The 19,953-nt window shown below is 36.1% G+C and overlaps 1 protein-coding gene across 1 annotated transcript in view; it reads left to right on the top strand.

The window, feature by feature from the left end:
* WDR72 (WD repeat domain 72) overlaps positions 1 to 19,953 on the top strand; it is a 187,572-nt gene that overhangs the window by 40,218 nt on the left and 127,401 nt on the right. The window contains exon 13 of the mRNA XM_065871729.1: positions 15,452 to 15,654. Within this exon, the coding sequence (XP_065727801.1) occupies positions 15,452 to 15,654 (203 nt within the window). The remainder of the gene's footprint in view (positions 1 to 15,451; positions 15,655 to 19,953) is intronic.

Below are 19,953 nucleotides of genomic sequence, written 5' to 3'. Positions count from 1 at the left end.
GGAAAATGAAAATCAAAACCACAATGAGATATCGCCTGTCAGATTGGCTATCATTAAAAAGAACACAAATAACAAATGTTGGTGAGGATGTGGAGAAAAGGCAACCCTCGTCCACTGTTGGTGGGAATGTAAATTGGTACAGCCACTGTGGAAAACAGTGAGGAGGTTTCTCAAAAGACTAAAAATATAACTACTATGTGACCCAGCCATTCCAATCCTGGGTATATATCTGAATAAACAAAAACACTAATTCGAAAAGATACATGCACCCCGAAGTTCATAGCAGCATTATTTACAGTTGCCATGCAACCTAAGTGTCCATTAACAGTTGAATGGATAAAGTAGATGTGGTATATATCAATATGTACAAAATGGAATACTACTCAGCTATAAAAAAGAATGAAATTTTGCCATTTGCAAAAACATGGATTTAGAGGATATTATGCTAAGTGAAATAAGTTAGAGAAAGAGAAATATTGTATGATACCACTTATATGTTGAATCTAAAAAATACAACAAACTAGTGAATATAACAATAAAGAAATAGACTCACAGATATAACAAACAAAACTGGTTACCAGTGGGGAGAGAGAAGGGGAGAGGGGCGACATAGGGGTTGAGGAGTATGAGGTAAAAACTATTATATGTAAAATAAACTAAACGATGTATTGTTCAACACAGGGACTATAGCCAACATTTTATAATAACTATAAATGAAGTATAACCTTTAAAAATTGTGAGTCACTATACTGTACACCTGTAACGTATATAATATTGTACATCAACTATACTTCAATAAAAATGCAAAATAATTTAATCTATGGCTACTAAAAAGGAATTTGGAAAAAGTTTGGATAAGACATAAAACCTCTTCTGGGAAAAAAATTTAAAAATATTTAGCTTCTGTAAGCATAAATCACTCCATATGACTCATTATTCACTCCTAATTTATCATACTAATGTTCCTGCCTAATATTTAGCTACAGAAAATTGTGCCACTGTTAATTTGTGCACTTTTTGGCAAATCACTAAATTGATCAAAGCCTTAGTTTCCTCATGGTGACGGTGATGATACTTAATACAATGCTGCAGAAGAGATGTGAGAAGTTAGTATGTGTGAGAATGCTGGCTTTATTTTATTAATTAACCACATATATGTGTGTGTATATTACACATATATTTATATACATAAATATCTATATATCTATTTCTATCTATCCACATACATATAAATAAATAAATAAATATATATATATCTCACATGATTGTGCTAATAAAAAAGAAACCAGAGCAACAAAAGAAAAATAAATGGAACTCCATAAAAATTAACAACTTTTGCCCATCAAAGGACATTATGAAGAATGTGAAAAGACAGACTACAGAATGGAAAAACTTATTTGCAAATTATATATCTCATAAATGTTTAATATCCAGAATGTATAAAGAACCCTTACAACACAACAAAAAGACAAGCCAATTTTTAAAAGGACAAAGACTTGAATAGATATTCCTTCAAATTAGATATGCAAACGGCCAACAAGCACATGAAAAGATTATCAACATGTTAGCCATCAGGGAAATGGAAATCAAAATCACAATGAAGTACCACATCACATTCACATTTATAATAAAAAAATGGAAAATAACAAATTTGCCAAGGATGCAGAGACATAGGAACACTTATAGATTGCCAGTGGGAATATGAAGTGGTGCAGCCACTGTAGGAAACAGTTTGGCAATTCCTCAGAATTTAACCAGAAATACCATATGAACCAGCAATTTCACTTCTAGGTATAGACCCAGAGAAATAAGAACATATATCTACACAGAAACTTGTATGTGAATGTTTGTACCAGCACTGTTTATAATAGCCCAAGGGTGGAAACAACCCAAATGTTCATCAGTGGATGAAGGGATACACAAATTATGGTGTATACAATGAAATTATCATTCTATCCAAATGAGGAACTGATACAAGCTACAATTTGGATGCACCTCAGAAACATTATGCTAAGTGAAAGAAGCCAGTCACAAAAGATCTTATATTTTGTGATTCTTTTTACATGATATATCAAGAATAAGCAAATCCATAGAGGTAGAAAGTAGATTAGTGGTTATCAGGAGATGGGGAATGATTGCTTAATGGGTATCGGGTTGTCCTTCAGGGGTGATGAAAAAAATGTGAAACTAGAGAGAGTTGGTGGTTGCACAACATTGTAAATGCACTAAATGCCACTGAATTGTACACTTTGAAATGGTTCATTTTATGTTATGTCAGTTTCACCTCAATAAAAATAAGAAAACGCAGAAATACAGATAGTATAAAGGAAACATTTTTAAAAGCAGTAGAATTATAAAATTTGTTGATAATCATTAATGGTTAGCATATTATAATTTTAATTTTTTTCCTTTTACATATTAATCTATACAGAGACATGCTTATATTTATTTTGGTTTGTGAAAGTGTTAAATAAGGCATTATCCAATTATTAGTTCATTATTTTCATTATTGATATAACAACCTGGGAGGTATAATGGGGGACTTTAGAGGGTTTTTTAAACCCTAAATGAAATCAAGTATTTCTTTCCATTTTGAATGTAGGGAACATTTCACAGCAGTATTAGCAATACCTGTGACTTTCTCAACAACAGACATCACAGATAATTTTCATATCACATTACAATTGTTGCCAGTATCTCAAAGTATCATTTATGTTTATCAGTGTCGTAAACTTTTAGGCCCACCACTAGGTCTTGCTATTTAAAGACATTAATAAAGAAGCATATAATTTAAAAAAAATTATTTTGATGATTATATTTCAATATAATTGATATCCTTTATTATCCTGTGTATTTTATTTCCAACATTTTTAAATATTAATTGTGAGAAAGGGTTCATTGGCATTCCCACTGCTAAAGGGGTTCATGGCACAAAAATGGTTAAGAATTCCCTGTTGGTCTAAATGATTTGTAATGTGGGATACGTCAGAATTACTCAATGGTAGCAGTACAGTTGGGGAGTATAAATCGATATCTGCCTTTTTAAAAAAGATCAGAGCAAAAATACAATAATAATAAAGAATTTAACCTTATTTTTCAACCAAATTAAATCCAACAATTAACAGTACATCACTGAAGAGAGGCATATGAGTCTCATTGTATATTTTCTTTTACTTCCATATTAAGCCTCGGTAGACTCCTTTTACATGCATGTGAATACACACACACACACACACACACACACACACACACGTGAATGTATTGCCCACCCTCCCACAGGAATCTTCTGTAATTCCATGTAGTGAACATGAACCTCTACTTTGGTGAAATTATATAAATCTTCATTTGATTTTATAATTTTACAAGCTTTCAAAGTAAAGAAATTCCAAGGATGTAGACAAATTCAAGAAAAAAATAATCTTCATGGGGTAGTTTCTGCTGTGCTCTTTAAAAATCCATATATCACATTGAAAATCTATTAACAAAAGAAGCCCAAATAATTTTCTTTTCCCAAATTTGGATTTGTTTCTTTCTCAATCCTCATTTGTTATAAACATTTGAACAATTTTCTACATTTCATTGAAAAATTATACTTTATGTGAATACGGCTCCATATTGTTTTTAGATACCCCAGATGACTTTTAAAATTCTACAGTATATGATTAATTTTTATCTGATAACACACATACAGGAATATGCGTGTGTGTGTATACATTTTAATTAATGTATTATTCAACTTCATCACTTTTTAATCTTCTGGCATCTTAATATGTATTAGTCATATTGTGGTATTTGTAGGTTGTCTTTGGAGCATTTTGTATGGTCAGAAAAAAATATGAACATCAATACAGTCTCATTCTAATCATAAAAATAAATACTTTTTGCTCTTAAAATTACTTTCACCAATTAAGTGCCACGCTTCACTGCTTTTATTATTTCCCTTGTCAGCTGCTATCTTTCTGGGTTTTATTTTAGTAAAGAAAATACTTGCAATAATCAGTTTTAGCTTATTCCTGCAGTCTGATTAAATTTTGGATCAAGTGCTGGCTGCATATGTTAGTTACAAATCTGCATTTAATGTTCTCAGGAGCTTATTCTATAGCAACAAAAAGAGGAACACATCAGGAAGGCTGCTCTGTGGCTCTTCCTTAACTTGGCCCCTTTTGCGAGCATTTTATATGAACACTTGGAACATTAGTGGGTCTCACAGCTGCCATGTTTGGTGAAATAAACCCAAAGGAGCCATCTGCCCCTCCCCATGCTGCCTCCTTTCAATTCCCTAACAACTTCACAGTAGCCAGCTGCCACAGAAACGATTGGAAAAGCAAGACTCAGTGGACTGTAATGATTGTTATTCTTTGGGAAAGTAGGTTCTCTGATTTGGCTGAGAGATAAAGGATATTGAACGCACTTGATTCATCTGAGGGTATCAATAATATCCAACTTCCACCATTAATTTACTTGTTAGGATTTGATGGGAAAGGTCTTTTGTGTTTCCAGGGTTGAATCAGGAGAAAACAAATCCAAAGGTCAAGTCCTTGGCTTGGGTGGTGAGCAGGGAATTTGACTATGGGAATGTTGTCAGATTTTATCTTGTGCCATACAAAAAGTTGGTTGCTAATCTCAGCCTTGTCAAAAGTCCTGTGCCAGGATTGGCCCACTATTTTTCCCCTTCACATTCAAATGCAGGTGAATTCCATCCACTCTAGGCCAAAGAAGACAACGGACTTGTTTCAGCCACTTGGAAGAGTCAGAGTAACAGAAGCTCCACTGAGGGACACAGGATGTCATCTTATAGTTTGTTCATTGTTTGAGGGGATAGCAAGTCGTTTTTGTAACGTTAGTTAAATGAATTGTACTTTATGCTGACAGGTCAAAATTGAGAACCAGGAAAATAACTGGAATAAGAAGATTTGATAAGACAGTTTACCTTTAACCCATGATTTGCACTGGAGGTTAACCTTCTTTGGTCATCACATTTTTCTTACTTCCAGAAGCATCAGTTTTAAGTCTAGTTAGGATTATCACATTTTACATGTTTCTTATTTTATGTCTGTTATCTTTAAAACATATTCTTATCTTCATTTTTCACATGCATGATTGCCTTCCCAAGTTTGGCCTGTTAATGAAACTATCCCTCATCAATGATTTTTATAAAGCGAGTTTTGCTTTCTTTAAATACTAGATTTAAAAGAATCTTTAATACATTATAATCTAATAATATATAAATAAAACAATCAGCAAAGCTGGAAGTTTAGAATTAGATGACTTAGCTTATCTGAATAGAGATAAGGAGAGGTCAAATGCATGATCCAATATCCTATACTATAGAAAACTGAGCACCCTACCAACTTATTTCAGAAAATATCCTTTTCGTTAGTTCTGGCCTCCTGGCTATCAGTTATTGTGAATTTATTTACAATATTGTAAATAAATATTGTCCATGTTCTTCTAGCCGCAATTTAAAACTTAAAAGCTGTGAAAACAAAAGTTTTTTGTTTTTTTTTTATTAGTTTGTGGTAAGGCAACAAAACCAAACCTTAATTCACATGAGGTTATTTATTCCACGAAGTGTGAGTATTCTCTTTTTACTGCACGTATATGACACGTTTGATTACTGTCTGCTCTTCCAGGCTCTGCTATAATTGTTTTACAATATGCATTTGTGCATTATCTTTTTTCTGCAAAATCTGAAAAATCCTGAATTCTAAAACACTGTGGTCCCAAATGTTTGTTTGTTTGTTTTTAAATAAATTTATTTTTTTATTTTTTATTTTGGCTGCGTTGAGTCTTCGTTGCTGTGCGCGGGCTTTCTCTAGTTGCGGCAAGCAGGGGCTACTCTTCGTTGCGGTGTGTGGGCTTCTCATTGCGGTGGCTTCTCTTGTTGAGGAGCACGGGCTCTAGGTGCGTGGGCTTCATTAGTTGTGGCACGCGGGCTCAGTAGTTGTGGCTCACGGGATCTAGAGCACAGGCTCAGTAGTTGTGGCACACCAGCTTCATTGCTCTGCGGCATGTGGGATCTTCCCGGACCAGGGCTCGAACCTGTGTCCCCTGCATTGGCAGGCAGATTCTTAACCACTGCGCCACCAGGGAAGTACCTCAAATGTTTTGAATAAGGAATTATGGGCTTCTGTTATCTTTCTCTGTTATTCTCCCCCAAGTATTTGATAGCTTTCTACAAAATGCCATGTATACTCTGTGTCTTTGTTTTCTTGCCTCCCATTTATTTAACACATTTTAATCTGGCTTCTGCCTCCACTATTCTAATAGAACTGTTCTTGAGGTCACCTCGTTGCCAAGTCCAGTTGTCATTCTCTGGATGGCAAGTACTTGACTTGTCTGCACTCTGTCATCAGTGTCCTTCTCTTCTCTCTCCACCCTCAGCCTCACATGATACTGCCTTCTCCTGATGGCCAATAGCCCCTCTTTCCCAGGTTGTCCTACTTGTGTATGCTCTTTCTCTATTGTTTCCTGAGTCTGTTCTCAGTGTCCTTCTCCTTTTGTTTGTATTTTCCTTGGGCTATTTTACCAACAAAGATGCTTTTTTTTGTATGGTAAGATATACATAACAGAAATTTTACAATTGTAACTATTTTTCAGTGCATAGTTCTGGGGAATTAAACACATTTACATTGTTGTGCAACCATCCTCACCATCTTGGGAACATTTCCATCTTCCAAAAATGAAACTCTGTACCTATTTAAAAAAAGTCTTCATTCCTCCCTCCCCTCAGCCCTTTGCAAACACCAATCTACTTTCTGTCTCTATGAATTTGAATCTGACTACGCTAGGTACCTCATAAAAATGGAATCAGTACAGTATTTGTCCTTTTGTAATTGACTTATCTCACTTAGCACAATGTCACCAAGGTTCATTCATGTTGTAGCATGTGTCAGAATATCCTCTCTTTTTAAGGCTGAATAATGCTTCATTAATGTTTTCTAATTCAGAACTGGGTAGGACAATGGTTGATGCCATATGTAACTACATACAAATCACTTAGAGGAAGTGGCAGTGGATTATAAACTATAGAAACAGTGATGGTGGTGAGAAGAGTAGGATAAAATGCTCTGGTTAAAGAATAAGAAAAAGGAAATGGTTCTATAGAGTTAAGAACACACCAAAGACCACTGGCTATGTAAGTAAACTAAATAGCCATTCCATGAAAGTCCTGATCAGTAATTCCAAAGGGCATTACTGCTTCTTAACCTCAATATTGTCAAGTGTCTAGTAATGAACTTGGATCACTTGAAAGATAAGCTATGTTCTACATTTATTTTGTAAGCCTCCAGTAAAACATGGAATTATATATTTCAGAAGTACCAAAACATTTAAAAATATACATTATGGCCAGATGGATTGGAATCTTTATCATCTTTTACATGACCTGTTGAAAATTTTCCTGACTACCTTGCCAGTCAAACACTTTCTTTAGTTCTCTTCTCCTTATTGTCAACCAAACATGATTTACTTTAAACTTAGCCCTGAAGATGCCAAGCCTCAAGGTCTGTGGTGGAAATGTACCTTACTGCACAGCATTCTTCTTGCCTTTTCCTAGCTTTTAGTCAAAATACCTTCCCTGACCACTTCCTCAACCACAGCACACACAAATCCCCTGAAACTTATCCTTTCTGAACCTCTGTTTTTTTGTATCTTCCTGCATTAAGAATTCAATAAGATGTGTATTAAGTGCTAAGCAAAGATTAAAGTGTACTTAATTAATGGTAGCTAATGGCAGTTTTGATGATGATGATGTTAAAAAGGAGGAGAAAAAACATATCTTACATATGATTCGTTCTGAAATAATTCAGAGTTTGTTTTTTTTTTTTTTTTTTGCGGTACACGGGCCTCTCACTGTTGTGGCCTCTCCTGTTGCGGAGCACAGGCTCTGGACGGGCAGGCTCAGCGGCCATGGCTCACAGGCCCAGCCGCTCCGCGGCATGTGGGATCTACCCAGACCAGGGCACGAACCCGTGTTCTCTGCATCAGCAGGCGGACTCTCAACCACTGCGCCACCAGGGAAGCCTAATTTAGAGTTTTAAAAAGGCATTTTTTTGATGTGGTATATTATTGCTCAATCCCAGCTATTTAGTGACTCTCCTCCTGGTTTCTAATATTCAGGGTATGAACGTAGGAGAAGGGGATTATTAAAAAGTATGGAATGTCTAGCCAGCCTTCACGTTTATTTATTTCTATGACTATGCATGTATATATTTAGTTATTTATTTTGCTTAAGAAGCAGGACTTTCACATGTAAAATAGTGAAAACAACAACAACAAAACTTGAGGTCTAAATCTGTGGTCCAAAGTAAAAGTACTGCCACAAGTCCTACCTGCATTAGTTTCTTATTGCTGCGTAACAGATCACCACAAATTTAGCAACTCAAAACAATACCCATTTATTAACTCACAGTTATGTAAGTCAGTCCAGGTGAGCTCAGCTAGGTTCTCTGCTTAGGGTTTCAGGAGGTCAAATTCAAGGTTCAGCTAACTGAGCTCTGAACTGGAGGCTTTGAGAAAGAATTCAATTCCAAGCTCATTCAGTCCTTGGCAGAATTTAGTTCTTTATGGTTGTAGGTCTGAGGTCCTTGCTGGCTGTTGGTGCTGTCACTCTCAGCTCCTCCAGGCTACTCCCTGATTCTTCTTTGTGGCTTCCTCTATCTTCAAAGCCAGCAATGGCACTTTGCATCCTTCTTATGCTTTAAATCTCTCTAGTCCCCCTCTTCCACCAGCTGGAGAAAACTCTTGCTAATTTGGCCTGGCCCACCTGAATAATCTCCCTATTTTAAGGGAGAAACCTTAATTATATCTGCAGTGTTAGTTTTTGCCATGTAACAACATAATCACTGAAGTGCTATCATCATATTCACAGGGGAAGGAATCACATAAAGATGAGGGTTATTGGGGGTTATTCGTAGAATTCTACCTATCATATTGGTGTTCAGGTAGGTTAGTGTCTTGAGGTCCCCATGGGTAAATGAACCCATAGAATGGAAGAATGAAGAAATAGGAGAAGCTTTTTGGGTAACTGGGTACAGAAACATGGCATGAAATTGTACAAGTGGCACTGGGGTGCCAGGATTATAGTGAAGGTACACTGAGAATTGGTGCTGACATGCCTGCTGGAGCTTTGGTCACCCATTCTTTGCCTAAAGGAAACCACTGCCATGTACCAAGGGGAAATTGATTGCAATCAAAAGGTTTTTGTCCTCCCGTGACCACCATATCCCTCCAGAAAAAAGGGACTTTCCATATGACTTCACCCCTCACCCAGCCAGCATCTTTATTCAGGAGACTGTTCTCTGATTTTTCCTTGTCCAATACTCTTCCTTTTTCCAGGAAAAATTCCAGATCAACTCAGCAAATAAATACCTAATTAAATTAACTGACAACAGAAGTGAATAAATGACAGAGTCAAATCTCTAGGAATATTGTATCCCCTAAGTAACTTAACCTTCAACCAAGAAAATGAAAGGAAAAAGTCTATTTTTGAAATATTTTAGAAGTAAAAAATAAGCATGTCTGGTGTAAAAGAATCAAAAATACAGAGTGAGTGGCCTTTTACAATACTTAGAGGCAGTCCAATTTTAATGTTTTGTATATAATAGGTAATTATAAACTTAATTAAATATATTTTTTGTCTCATAATATAGAAATACTTTTCCATAAACATTCACTTCTTAAATTTGTTTTAAAATTATATGAAGTCTTAGAATGAGGTTAAAAATTGAAATTTATTCATAGTAGCTTCTATGGTGTTAGCACATGTTTAAAAAGAAGGAATATTTAATAAGTAAATACCTTATCCAAAGAACTCTACTTTCATATTTGTTTACAATTAATGCATTATTTGTAATCCTTATATCTCAACAACTTTAAACCTCGATGTATTTTGGTCCTTTTTTTTCTTTCACCCCACCCCATCCCCACTCCTTTATTCAGTTTTTCTGGAGGTCAGTGATCAGAATTAGATGTGAGTGTTGAGGTGGCCCAGCTGATAAATCCCAGTGTTTCTTTGAATGTGCCAGAGGCAGTGGCAGAGCTGGGGTTAAGGTCGTGGTGGTCAGAGACTTTGTGAAAATGTATTCTACACACCCTTAAGGTACAGAAGGTTGACATGAAGCCAATCGTGAGTTTATCATATTAGGACTTTTATATAGAGCAAAATGAGCTGCCTCCTTGGCAATCTATTTTACAGCTGAATTTATTATATTCAAATACATTTAGGAGTGAAGGTACATGTCTTTATGCCTCGTTTAATGTTTTCAGATCCATCACCTAACCCCACCTTTTCCTTATTTTCTACTTAGCTAAGTTTGATACCTCCAGGGTCCCCTGTCCCTGATCAGAACCCCCATCAGTTATACATTTTCTGGAGTAAGATGCAGTAACTGTGAAATGGTTTTGTTAGGAAGGGGGCACCAGGTCGATCTCCATACACTTCTGCGAGCAAGGCAATGAACTTCATGTGTAACTGAAGATAAATGGTAAATCTTACAACAGACCCAGTGGTCAGATTCCTTGATATGTGGAATTGGATTACAGCTGTCAGTCAGCTGTTTTGTTGAAAGGTGATTTTATTAATTTGACTACAAGATTTGGTAGCGAGGCCATTATTTTGGCCTATTCTCTTTTAGAGAGAGTCACTTTCAAATATAACTGTCCTCTTAATTACTGCCCAATATTGTGGTGGATTCAGTTAGAAAATGCCTACCTGATGTAGAAAAAAGACTAACTCTATGATGTGTCCACTCACATATTCTTAATGTTAAGCTTTAGTCATATAAGTACAATTTATATTAATTACTAATCACATAATAGGAATTATTTACCAAATTCTGATTTTTTCACAATCCCATAATAAGCACAATATTTACTTGAGAAAACATTTTTGGTTAAGCAAATTGTTTAAAATTTGTTGGTTTATAATATACGTGATTTTACTGTGCTGGGTGGATTTTATGTTTCTGTAGTAATGCTATTTCTACAGAGTTCTTCTGAAGAAAAACACCATAAGTTATAACAAATCAATTACTGTCTCAAATTTATTTACATATAATTTTTAAGGAAATAAAATGTTTCTGTACAATGTGATAAAAAGTTAACCCATCTGCATATTGTTTTTGAATCTTAATTTACTCATTATTTGCAGATGTATTCATCAAGTGATTATGTTTTCTTTTTTAACCATTTCTGTCCATTATGAGATTATAGCTATTGCTTTTCCTACAGACTTAGTTGATCTAGATGTTAAGTTGTAGAGCAAAGTTTATCTGGCTGGGGCTTTTAAATATGTAATTTAAAGCTATTCATTAATTGGTAGCAGGCTATGATAATTTTGTTGATTTTGGAAAGCACATATTAGTGGGAGCTGAAAAACTGTTTAGATAGAAGATAGCAAGTATTTAAAATATGGGAAGATTATAAGAGAAATAAAATCAAGGGGGCAACTTCTGATCATGTGGAAGGGAATCAAGTGTAGAATATTACTACTCCTTCCTTTCTTTATGTAGATATTCAAGTCTATGACATATCAGGGATATTTTATCATCTAAATGCATTCTCTTTACCCTCTGCCTTGTTTTTCTATCACAATTGAAGGCAGCATCCTTCCTAGTACATGTCTTGCTTTAAAATATCTTGATACTTCAAAATCAGATTTCATTACAGGCACATTACAAAGTGATTATTTGCCCTATTTAAAAACAAAACAAAAAAGCTATAGATGCCTTATAAATAATTGACAATCCCAATGCACTTAAAATATGACTGTATTTTAGCAACATACTGATTTACAACAGTTTCTGAATTTTCCTTCTCTCCTTTCCTCTCTATGTGCAGAAACTGCTAAAGGTTTTATGCCGGTCTCTTGACAAATCTCCCTCCAAACTCTCTTGAAAATGACATTCTTTCATTGGGATTTAATCCTCACTCATCTGCTGATAATGCTTAAGCCTTTGTCTCTCTGCTCTGATTGCTATCTGGAACTGTACTTAACTTTTCATGTCTGTTTGGATGGAAACAGAAACATCTCCTCTGTGCCCTCTTTATTAGGACCATTTAGGTAGCTAGCAAGCGGCTACTCCACAGGTCAAATTAAAATATGTCATTCAGAGACTTACTTGTGTTTCCAGTTCCAGATTCTTGGGACATCAGGAAGGACCTGGCCACACTGCTGAGACCTGGGACAGGCGTCAGGCATGTGAATGCTGCTTTTCCCAGTGTTGGCTCCTCCTGGGCTCTAGGGTTGAAGTTTATAATGGGTATAATTTGGTGTTTTCTTCTGAGACCTTGGCATGCTCTGATGCTTTCATAGCCACCTCCTTCCACTGCTACAAGAAAAGGGTAAAATTTGTTTTATTCATTCAGTGAGCACATATTGAGCTCTGCTTTGTACCAAGCTCATAGAATACATACTTGCCAAAAAGAATTTAGCATCTAGTAGAGAGACAGCTCTGCATTTAAGTAAGCAGGTAAAATATACCAATTACAAATGTGTTAAATTCTGCAAAGTAAAGAAGCTGAGATAGAAAACAATGCATCAGAGGAGAATTTACTTTAGAAAAGCCTCTCTGAGGAGGTGAGGTTTTAAGCTAATTCTTAAGGAGAAAGATGGAGCTAGCAGGAGAGAATTTATTTTCAAAGATCTTTTCTCAAAAAAAAAAAATCTAATTTGTGAGCAAGGGGAGGATGACATGGGAGGAAGCAGGGGTGAGAATATGACTTGTGGGTCAAGGAGTTTGGATTTAATCCCAAGTGTAGCCACCGTGAAAAATCATTAGCCAGGTTGCTGATGTCATATAATCCATTAAGAAGTATTTATCTAGCCTTTAATTTAGGCCAGACTCCAGCCTGGTTCACTGAGGAGGATTAAAAAGTAAGGCAAATGTATAATCCCACTCTGATTTTGATTATAACCTACCCTGAGAGGCAAGGAGGAGTTTCGAGTCTCAGGTAGGAGGCGGGGGGACCACGCTGATCTTATGCTCAGTGAGCTCAGGCCTGGTGTCAGGCAGATCCCAGAGCCACAGAGCTAAACGGCTCACGAGGGGCTGAGTGAGAACCCACTGACGTCAGAGGAGGACTGTCATATGGCACAGCACCCACTGTGTGCCAGAACCTATTCTAAGACGTTTTACATGTCTACTCAATCGAATTCTCATAGTAACCCTGTGAGGTAAGAAGGATTAATATCACCATTGCACAGATGAGGAAACTGAGGCACAGAAATGAAATGACTTGCCCAAGACCACACAACAGGTAAGGGTAAAACCAAGATTCAAGTGCAAGGCAGGCTGGTGCTGAGCCTGCTCTTACCCACCATGCAGTGATGTCTCAGGGCTATCAGCCTTGGTGGTAGAGAGGACCACAGCTAGGCACACGGTTCCAAAGGGGGCCACAGAGAAAGTTCTGGTGTAAAAAAAGAAAATGTGATTAGGGATGCTGTGGGGTGCTTGAATTAGTGACGAAAGCAGGATATACAAATGGAAATATTGTCAATATGGACCTAGGCTCTGCAAAGGGGATCTTGGCTGCTTCTTAAGTTTCTGTGCACTGGCTTTTTGAGGAATACGTAATTTTGGATCCGTGAAAACTGCTTGGAATACTTGCCAGTGCCATCTTTCCTTCATTTTCCCATAGCATGTTAATTGTTCTAAGCTCTCTTATGGTTGTTTCCATTCTTTAATGTACTATTGTATAGTTAGGATTAAAACAAATTGTATAAAACCTCATATAAAAAATGCAAGATATTTATGATTTTTTAATGATATTTTATACAATGAATATTTTACTTGGGGTAGATTTTATGGTATTTTTTGCACATCTACTTTGAGGGAGGAAATGGTATTGTCACTTTCAATAATATTTAACTCACATATGTCTCTGCATATTTCCTTATCATGTTCAGATTGATCCAAATGAAGAGTAGGTGTGAGTTCAATCATATTCGTGATGTAGTACAGTGCAAAAGAAAAAAAAAAAAACCTAATTATCATTGAGTTCACTTTGGAAAGGAAAAGATCCCCTGAAATTAGAAGGTGAATTAAGCAGTTTTGTAAGCCTTCAGTTTCTGATATTTCTTTAATATCAGGCAGTAGTGACTATTCTGTCTCTTGCCAAAGGCAGCTTATTAGAGTTGAAAAAGGCATCCTGTGTTGGACCTCCTTGGGGCCTGCCCTGCCGCCTAGGTTACTATTTACATTAGGACTACTGTTCTTGCTATTGACCCTCTCTAACAATTTAAGTATATCTCTGAAGTCATGTAAATTCCATAATTTCAGGAATATATTTAAAGGAACATCCTGCATCAGAAGTGATTTACTGTGATATATTAATATTAATCAGGATATAATCAGGAGAGAGAAATGACATAGTAATTTGAACAGAGATCATTTAACATTAAAAAATTAGTAACCACCATAAAGAATTTCAGTGGGAGGGACAGGTTAATAAGAACTAAAGAAAACTAAACAGTATAGGAATAGCAGATTTAAGGAGCAGACATTACCCTAGAGCTGAGATAGCTGCCCAAGGAAGAGACCTCCCCAACCCCAGGGCTAAGATCCTGACCTTGCTGGAGAGGTTATAGCTGTGGTCACTGGATGGTAGTGGAGCTGCTGTGGTGTGGTATAACTTGCCAGAAATATGCCCTCTAGGGGACTAGGGAAAGCAGTTCACAGGGAGATGCGTTACCAAGATTCCACTGAGTGTCATAACATTGTATTTTATAAAAACACTCTCTGCGAATTGTTTTCTGATACTTTTGCTCTATTTCATACTTGTTCCTTTTAACTGTAAATTGAAATTGCCAGTACTTTGAAATTCTGAAACTGCAAGAATGGCAGAGAAGAGGGCAAAATAATGTTTTTCTCTCCGAATAAAATAAGAAATAAAAGCCAAAATATATAACAACAACAATATCAGCAATACCACCACCACCAACAAAACCCTAGAGTGGCCTGGATTCCTGAAGCTGAGGGTACTTGGGCATCTCTGTTCTTATTTCCCCTATTCATGTAAATGCTGTATTACCAATAGAAACATTTTAAGGTTGGGAACCCAAGCAAAGCACTGTGGATTCTCTGTTGTTTGTGAGTTGGAACACTAGGGGACAGCACTAAAATATTCCATAGTTGTTTGTTATTGATCACTTGCATACTGTATAATAAGTATGAGATTTTACTGTTAACGACTATTGAATGCCCTGTTGATTTCAGTGGATGAAAAAGCACAAAGAGGAAGATGAGCTTTTCAAGTCTATAATTTCAGCCTTTGTAATATGATGATTTGAATAATTTAGAGAAAGCTCCAGGCTGTCTTTTGGTTGCAAGGAGATAGTAAGGCACGATAACTTAAAGAATCGTGATTTTGTGTTACAAGTGGTTTCTTCTTTTCATCCTTTGGGGGTAAATATTTTGCACAAATTTTTATTTCTAATCTTGTTTTCCAGGCACTTTGGAAAGACATGAAACGGGAGAAAGAGCAAGGATTATTCTTAATTGTTGTGATGATTCACAGCTTCTAAAGCCTGAATCTGTACTTCCAGTTGCCTCAGAGACACGTAAGCACAAAAGTGTAGAACAGAGGTCCCCCAGCTCCTACCAGTTTGGGCCAATACCTTGCCCTGGTCTGCAGGTGGAGTCTTCATGTAAGGTAAGTTCAAATCAAGCTGCTGCTCACGAAGAACATTATCAACCCTGAGTAAGAAGTAAAGTGCTTTCATAAATGTGTGGCCATTAAATATCAGTACAAAGATAAGAACTCAGAGATGATCACATCTACCAGAAGTACCTAGCAAGCGATCTTGGGTGAATCAGGATAACTTTTTGAGTGATTATTAGTTTTGAATGACTATAGCATTCTTTTTTGATAAGACAGGTCCTGGCTTATCAAGATTGAGCCAGTTTTATATTAATCCTTGAATTCTAGATGGTTTTCAATGAAAAGGGGGGAAAATTATATTCTATGGTCGGGATCAATTTTTTTTTCACTTGGGTATTTGACCTCTTTTTAAAATGATTACAAATAAACCCAAAACCATCAGAAAAACTGGATCGTTGTTTGGGCAGTTCTTTTGGTATACTCAGCATCTCTAGGATCACTAGCTCTTTAGGATTCCAGGCCTCAGTTAACACACAATGATGGGGTTTACATTCATTTTCTCAAGCCACGTTAACCTGTGTCACAGAAATTTGCATGAGTTTGATTATTTTTCAGTTCTAAACATGACATAGCAATTTAATCTGATTTCTTTAAGGGATTCTTCCATTCTTCTGTCATCTACATCTCCAAGTTATCCCCTCCTCAGGTTGCAACTGTGGCATTTATATGCGTATATATAATGTAGTATTTTTTATGTAAACATATTTTCATAATAATGTCGATTTCTTTTTAATGGCTGCATTATGCTCTATACTGATATGAATTATTTTCCTATGGCTTAATATATGGATTGTTTTTTATGCTTCAGTTTAGGACTAACACAACTATGAACCTAAAGTTTTCTTTTTTTTAATACTTAGTGTTATTTAATGTGATATATTTCCAGAAGTGGGGTTTCTAAGTCAAATTTTAGCTGATTTTTATTTATATGTTGTTAACATTTTCCGTTATTTTAATGATATTATGAAGACTCAAAGTAACATTAATAAGGACTTTAAATAAGACTTTATTTTATCTCATGTGTATGTATGTAGTTAGAGGCAAAAGGATGTGTCATTTTTTAGGTAAGGCCAATTGGCTGCTAAGCTCTGCCTCAAAGCTGCAGGGGGGGTGGAGGTGAGGGCACCAGCGCATGAGCCTCAGCTTTTTAGGTTTAAAGACTAGATTTCGATTTTATCAGTGAGGCCAGAGTTTGGCAACCTTTTGAGAACTGAGTCATACTAACCAAACACCCAAGAAATGAATATTTAAACTAGAATGACAATTCTTTAATGTATAATGATAAATATGATGGCAGTTCGTTGCTCAGCACAGTCTCACAGTAGCAAAGCTACAGGGCATGGGGGAGAGCAGGGAGGTGGAATTTTAGCAGAGGATTCCTTGATGGGCATGGAGTCAGAGCCCCAGGGTATTCATTCACTGAGCTCTAAGAACATAATGCAGTCTGTGCTTTCAGCCCATGGGGTACTATCTCCCTTGGTCAAGGCTGATATACATTGAAAAATTTCTAAATTTTGGATTTCTCTCTTTAGGCCAGCTACTTTTGTTTATGCTTTCTCCTGCAGATGTTAAAACCAGTGATTAGGCTGCAGCTTTTTTTTCCCTTTCTTTCCTTTTCTCATTTAGTCTAATTGTTTTTAGATTTTCCAAATCTGTTTTTCATGTTCTTAACTTGAAAGAAGAAGTCATGGTTTTTTTTTTCTTTTGGCTATGCTGTGTGGCATGTGGGACCTTAGATTCCAATCTGTGCCCCCGGCAGTGGAAGCTCGGAGTCCTAACCACTGGACCACCAGGGAATTCTCAGGAAGTCATGTTTTATAAGGACAATTATATCAATATGATGAAATTTTTTAACATTCACAACTGAAGTTGAAAGTGATAGGGTCTTAGTCTCCTAAAGTGGGAGACAGAACCACACTTCCATTACATATTTTAAGGTTGGGGTAAATAAAGCCCAGTGAGTGAGCCCAGCTGACTGCCAAGCATTCCCATCTTAATGTGGCTTTGTTGCTTTTCTTTCACAATAGAATTTGTATTTTATAGTGGAAATTATATGCTAGAATAGTGGATGAGAACCTGGATATGTCTCTTGACTTGTGCATGTCATATGCCTAAGGTCTGCAAGAGCAAATCTCATTCATCAAGTGCCTATTTTACTAGCTTAATTCCCAGAAGGTAAACTGACTGCTGTTTCTTGCAGGACCTCAGAGCTACCCTTTAGGTAGTGATAACAGTATATATAGATTTCATTTTCTTTATATAATTTTGTTTCTTTCTTGACTCCAGGAGGCAATAAAATGCCGGGGTCTTGTTTTCCTACTCTTAGGCTGATTCCAACTTCATTTCCTAGCTGCTGCCCTTTACCTTAGATGACTGCAATTTCCAACTTTTACTCTCTACAGAGGTGGAGAATTGAATTAGACAGGACTATCACCTCCTTTGTTCTATGTACTTTATTTCTCTTATTATTGAGCTTACTGTTGAGTAGAGCTATTTTTATTTGTGCTTCTCCTAAGTTATATCTTCTCCAATTATGTACTGCATATCTTCTTCTCATCGTCTTAGACTTAAGCCTTTAAGATTGTTTTATCTTAATCTTTTATTTATGAATTTGATAAGCATAACATTTCAAGAATGCTTATAAATTCTCCATTCTCCTTTTTGTTAATATAGTAAAATGCTTCATTAGTTTTCATAAGAAAAAAAATCAGATTTATAGAAGAGGAATCACACTTATTTCAGAGCTGGGAAAAATGAGGGACAATAAGCCTGTAAAATTTGGAACAATGTAGGGTTACTCTGTGTTTCAGAATTTTTTGGTATGGACTTCAGTGAGAGACAAGTGAAATATTTTCGAATGGTAGCATGAACTGTTTAAAAGGAAGAATAGTATGTAATATCTGTGTGGTGAGCTCTTTGTGTTTGGCAATACTTTGCATTTATTAGGATGCTGTGTCCACTTTTCCTTCTTGCATTTGAAGAGTGCATATAGATTTAGGAGAAGGTTTTAAAGAGAACAACAAATACAATAAAACATTTAAAAAACGGGTCCAATTAGAAAGGCCAAAGGAGTTGAATTTGTGCAGCTAGGCAAAGAAAAATCTTTGGGGTAGGAGAGGACCAGAGTCTTAAAGGATTTAAAGGAATACAATATCATATTAGTGATGGGGAACTGCTTTTCTCAGATTCTGCTGAGGATAAGACAAGATAAAAACTGTTTAAATTGCAGTGGGAGGAATTTAGCTTCAAAGTAGAAAATAAACAACCTTACTAAAATCATCTTTACATGGCAAAACTCTTCATTACCTCATCAGATTTTAACGAGGGAAGGTCTTTTTTGTCTATTATTCTGTTGGTTGGTTTTAAATTCTTTTTCCACACTTCTTGTCTGTAAAATAAGTAAAAAAATAAACAGGATTATTTTAACTGCCACAATTTAGACCCATTGTAATGTTCTGGAAATGCCTTTTAAAAAAATAACCTGATTTTCTGTAGAATGGGTCCCCAACAGCTCCCCCTGGTTGCTTTTTTAGAGTTACATGGTTTAATATGGCAGCCATTAACCATAGATGGCTATGGAGCACTTGAAATTTGGCTAACACCACATGTTAAAATGATGTTTTGGATATATAGGCTTAAATAAAATATATTATTAAAAGCAATTGCACCTGTTTCTTTCTATGTTTTTCAATATGGCTACTAGGCAATTTAAAATTACACATGCAGTTTGCATTTTATTTATGTTGGATAAATGTTGAACTAGACCAGGGATAAGTAAACTTTTTTGTAAAGGACCAGATGGTAAATATTTTAGGCTTTGCAGGCCGTATTTTTGCTGTTGCAACTATTCATTTCTGCTGTTGGAGCACAGAAGCCACCACAGACCATTCTTAAACAAATGAGTGTGGTTGTGTTTTGATAAAACTTTATTTACAAAAACAAGCAGTGGACCACATTTGATACTCGCTGGCCATTATTTGCCAATTTCTGATCTAGTCAGTCCTCTCTAGACTTGGAAATCGTGAGGTACTTGGAGGAACTAGCAAAATAGCCAATACCTACCCCCTCCCTAGATATCTAAATTTTTAATAAAGCAACTTATCCCAACTTCTGCATTATAAGGAATGTAATCCAAAAGCCCTTGTATCAAGTCTGTTTCCTGACAGCATTCATGAAATTGATGTGTTTGAAAATCCGCCCTTTGTGGAAAACAAATGTGTACATTATGCTTCCTAATCCAAGCAAGATGTTTTAAAATGAAATTTTCTTTAAATAAAGCACTTATACATG

This window comes from Phocoena phocoena, chromosome 2 (genome assembly GCF_963924675.1).
Source record: "Phocoena phocoena chromosome 2, mPhoPho1.1, whole genome shotgun sequence".
Lineage (NCBI taxonomy): Eukaryota > Metazoa > Chordata > Mammalia > Artiodactyla > Phocoenidae > Phocoena > Phocoena phocoena.
The sequence above is the reverse complement of the archived record's forward strand: the minus strand, read 5'-3'. Positions and strand labels throughout refer to the sequence as shown.